Below are 5,000 nucleotides of genomic sequence, written 5' to 3' on the forward strand. Positions count from 1 at the left end.
GTCTTGATATTTCTACCCTCTTAACGGAACAGTTGCTGCTGACCTGTACTCGGGCGTGGGATGCGCCTGGGCCTTACATGTGAGCGTGGAGGGTTCGCCCACACCCGTTTCTGACACATCAAACCGCTCGCTGACGGACAGACGTGGAGCGGCCAGACCAACAGGCTCTATCATAATTCAGAATAATTCATTACATATCATAGCTGCAATTAACTAATGTGAAACCTGAAGCAGGGCGGGTCTAAGGTTTGCCGAGTGTAATTTCTAATTTTTTTTATTGTACCTAAACTGTGGCACGGGGAAGCCCTGGGCGGGGCAGAGGAGAGCGAAGCTGGTGCCTGACGCCCTCACGAAGGTTGGAGATTTAGCATACTCTGAAACCTTCGGGGCTTCGCTCGACACAGGCTCTGCAGAATTGGACAGGACAAGCTTCAACATTGTGCAAAGACGCCACATTTGTTCACAGCTGACACTAGTGACAAGAGAGCCTGCGAAGCTGGGAGGAGTTTTAGGAACATCAAATCAGAGAGCTGACGACCTCTCCTGCATATGCTGATCCATCTCTCTAGCAACTCTTCTTGACCTCCATGAGACTAACCTGAACATCGGCAGCGGGTGTGCTTGGGCTTCACACAGGAGTGCCACTTCCAGGCCCTGACTCTGCATCAGCTTGTCATACTGGGCCCTGCGTGGCACCTTGGGCGGCCCTCCTGCCACCCCGTCTTCAGTAAAAGCAAGTATCCTTGTGTCATTCGAGCGTCATATGTGTCATATACAGTGTGCCGGAAATCGGGTACTACTACAGTTATAATGACGGATATATGGTTTACCGTTTATCTAAACCCTCTTACAAGATAACGTCTAGCCCACAAAAGAGGAAATGCCAACTAAAGACAAAAAATAAATAAATGCAAAACTGACCTAACAAAGAAGTTTTCTCTGACCAGAAAACTTACCTAAGACCTGACCGTCGCACTCGACCTCGACCTCGACTCACACAAACGGGAAACACGAACTTACCTGAAGACGGGCACCGGGTACCCCTGGGCTTCGCACAGGACGGCGAAGCTTTCTCCCTGAGGCTTGGTGAACTGGTTAAACTTGGCCACGGGAGGAACCTTGGGCGGCCCGCTCGACAGGGCGTCTGACGCCGATTATTTGTTAGTTTCCTTGCCCTAATCTATGCCCGCTTTTGATTAGAGTACCCAGGGCTCGCGTTAAACATGTTTCTGGTCTAGCGAGATGCGATGCTTCTTTAATATTGAAGGTAATTAGAATGGTAATAACCTTCAAAGAGTATATGTGAAACTAAAAGAGATAAACAAACAAACCTATGCAAATAGCTACATAAATCCTTCGAACACAATTTCAAAACAGTTTTGTACAGCAATCACTACCAACGGCCTTGCTAGCCTCCCTACCTGTAAGCGGGTACGGGATAGCCCTGAGCCTTGCAAAACATGCCGAAGCCTTGGCCCCGATGCTTCGTGTACTGAAGAAGCTTCACTTCCTCAGAAACCTTGGGCGGCCCACTGGACAGGGCATCTGGTTACCAGGAAGGAACATCAATAAATCACGTTTTGCATAAAAAAAAGTGTTGCGTCATCGCCTGCATGCGACGAAACCCGTCTCCTTCCCTCCCTCCCTTACTCCCCCTACCTCCCGCACTGCCTCTTCCAGGTCTTGTTTTATTTTTGTATGCTACACAATGCAACGTTGACACGCGCGGAGCGACGGAAACATGAGATGTCTTTCTTCTCAGGTACATATCATGTGTGTGTCAGTTTAATCACAAGTCAACAAACCGTACTTGAAGACCGGCACCGGGTATCCCTGGGCTTCACACAGGATGGCAAAGCTCTCTCCGCCCTCCTTGGTGTACTGGTTGAGGCGGGCCTGAGCCGGGACCTTAGGAGGGCCGCTCGACAGTGCATCTGTTAACCAGTTTGGTGGAAAGGGTGACGAGGATGTCATTTCGTGCGTGTAGAGGAGCGCCGATGTTGGGATGGCATAAAATGAGTTTGCACGCACGCACGCATGCACTCACTCACACACTTATTCCCTCTCTCGTACACACAGAACTCAGCACCGTACCTGAAGGCCGGGAGAGGGTGGGCCTGCGCCGGACACAGAAGCGCGAAGCTGGAGCCCGATTCCCGGATGTTGGTGGACAGCCTCGCGGTCATGGCCACCTGCGGCTTCTCGCTCGACATCGGGTCTGTGTGTTGGCCTCGGGATGTGAGACGCTAGACCCCCTCAGAGTGCGGATTTACGAGTGTGTACGAGTGTGTACGAGTATGTACGAGTGTGTATGTATCTATGTTTATCAATAAGTGTACGGAGCCCGAAGTGTGTATAGAAATGCGTGTATGGACGCTCTAACCACTCCTACCGAAGAATAGGTATACGCCTGACAAGTTCTTTTACCTGAAGGTGGGCAGTGGAAAGGCCTGGGCATCACAAGTGAGGGCAAGTTCGAGACCGACATCGCCCTTGACTACATTCGTGAGGGCATGGAGTGGAACGCGCGGAGGACCACCTGACACACCAGCTGGTTAAGCAGTGTGAGAGAAAAAGGTCAACCCAGGTAAAGGGGGAAAAAAAGGAGACTGTGTTGTTGAGATACGGTTCTTTGACCCCATCTGATTTTGAATGTGACCTAAACGAAACAATTTTCGAAAGATTAAAAAAAAAAACATAAACCAACGAATGGGACACAGATCATCCCTAGCAGTTATCGGCTTGGTTAAATCAACACCCCTACTGCCGTACGCTTAATACTGCCTCCAATAAAAAAAAAACGCAAATCCGATTCTGAAACAATAACATTATCCAAAGAAAAGCGCAAAAACAAAAGTTATTGCTCTCTCCTCTTCACCCACTCGCTGCTGAGTCGAAAACAGCACGAAAATATATTAAAAACTTGGCAACAAACTCCCGGGCGCCAGGCTGTCTGTCCCGGCTTGTGTCGTGATCACGTGACTCCTGAGACCCGAAGCGCTGAGTGAGGCTGAACTGATATTTTTATGTTCGTGTTTATCCAGTTTATTCTATCAGTTTCGTGTAATGGTGACAGAGCAAGAATGAGGGATAAAGAGTGTGAATTAATGGGAAAGTGAGTGAGAGAGAGCGAGAGAGCGAGAGAGAGAGAGAGAGAGAGAGAGAGAGAGAGAGAGAGAGAGAGAGAGAGAGAGAGAGAGAGAGAGAGAGAGAGAGAGAGAGAGAAGTGAGTGAGTGAGTATATGAGCACGTAAATAGATAAATATGTAAGTAAGTGAGTGAGTGAAGGAGTGAGTAAGTGCGAGGTGGCTTAAAGAGGATAGATTTGCAGGCCTGACCTTGTGTGAGCGCAAACCCTTCCTTCACTATCTGCATTCTCTCTCTCTCTCTCTCTGTCATCCCCCTCCCCCCTCTCTCTCTCTCTCTCTCTCTCTCTCTCTCTCTCTCTCTCTCTCTCTCTCTCTCTCTCTCTCTCTCTCTCTCTCTCTCTCTCTCTCTCTCTCTCTCTCTTACATTTCTTCTGTTGTTAATGTACAATATGTAAGAAGCTCTACATAATGCGTCGAAGGGTAATAAGAATAACATCAAGGCAACATGAAATAGTAATGAAAATAGCAGGAGTTATAGTAGCAGCAGCAGTAATAGCAGAGGTGGTGGTAGTGGTAGTGGTAGTGGTAGTGGTAGTGGTGGTGGTGGTGGTGGTGGTGGTGGTGGTGGTGGTGGTGGTGGTGGTGGTGGTGGTGGTGGTGGTGGTGGTGGTGGTGGTGGTGGTGGTAGTAGATGTAATAGTAATAATGTGATAATAATAACAATGATAATGATAATAATTATAATAATCATAATAATAGTAATAATAATAATAATAACAATAATAATAATAACAATAATAATAATAATAAATAAATAAATAATAATAATAATAATAACAATAATCATAATTTCAATCATAGGCACAATGATAATAGTAATGATAATACTACCACCACTATTACCAATTACTATTATCACTAGAGTGAGAGAGAGAGAAAAAGAAAGAAAGAAAGGCGAGGCAACTCGACCAGATGCCAAAAAGTAATTAGTTACCTGAACTTCGGCGTGGGGTGAGCGGAGGCTTCGCACAGCAGGGTGGCTGCGCTGCCGACACCTACTGAAGGGAACTCGATCTTTTTACCGCTTGGGAATTTCGGCGCGGCGGAACCCACTGGATCTGAACGCCAACAGTGACGGGAGTGAAGAGCAGTGCTAATATGTACCTTCCCCATTTTCCGTCTCTCTTTTCTCTTTTTCTCTTTCTAAGTTTCAATTCCCTTTCTCGGAGTAATCAGGATAACAAGGAGGCTGATCATTCTGAACGTTCTTTGTGTGTAAATAAGATGGTATGCCGTCTCCGACATGTGTCTGTGTCTTAAACGCCTGCTTGTATATCAAGTTTGCGAAGCCACTGTGCAAAGAGCCGATGTATACGATGTACTGCGGATATATTTTCAAGCAAAATACAAAGCTAACGATTCCATAAGCAATTTAAACCAACAAGTCCTAAATAAAACACAACAAGGCCACTATCAATCCAGTTCCCAAATCCCACATTGTCTTAAAAGCCACACACGTAAAAACATGAAAATGATGAACAAAAATAAAACACCAATCCTTTAGCAAGTAGGCACTCAGCGTCCCCATTACCTGTGCTGCGGCGGGGGCGAGGCCTGCACGGTGCAGAAGAGGGTGAAGCTCGTGCCCGCGTACTTGATCTCGTTCACCAGTTTCTCCTTAGACGGGAACTTCGGGGCGGAAGTTCCCACGGGATCTTATAGAGGAGTGAGGGAGCGTAGGTCTTTAGATATTACATGGGATATTCTACACCCTACATGGAACCACTATGATAAGGTACACCACCTGCCGCTTCGCGATACCGAGTGTCTGGTCTCCGTTACAGTACGTATAAATCGAATCAAATCGACCTCCGTAATGAGCACCCGCAAAAATATCACATATAAATAAAT

General features: G+C 47.0%; 1 protein-coding gene across 1 annotated transcript in view; it reads right to left on the bottom strand.

Moving 5' to 3' along the window:
• Dscam1 (Down syndrome cell adhesion molecule 1) overlaps nt 1–5,000 on the bottom strand; it is a 365,478-nt gene that overhangs the window by 112,398 nt on the left and 248,080 nt on the right. The window contains 1 exon segment of the mRNA XM_086548222.1: nt 1,021–1,144. Coding sequence (XP_086404348.1) covers nt 1,021–1,144 — 124 coding nt within the window.

The sequence above is a fragment of the Penaeus japonicus genome, unplaced genomic scaffold, assembly GCF_977035675.1.
Source record: "Penaeus japonicus unplaced genomic scaffold, GWHDUDI00000001_assembly GWHDUDI00000002, whole genome shotgun sequence".
Classification (NCBI taxonomy): Eukaryota; Metazoa; Arthropoda; class Malacostraca; order Decapoda; family Penaeidae; genus Penaeus; species Penaeus japonicus.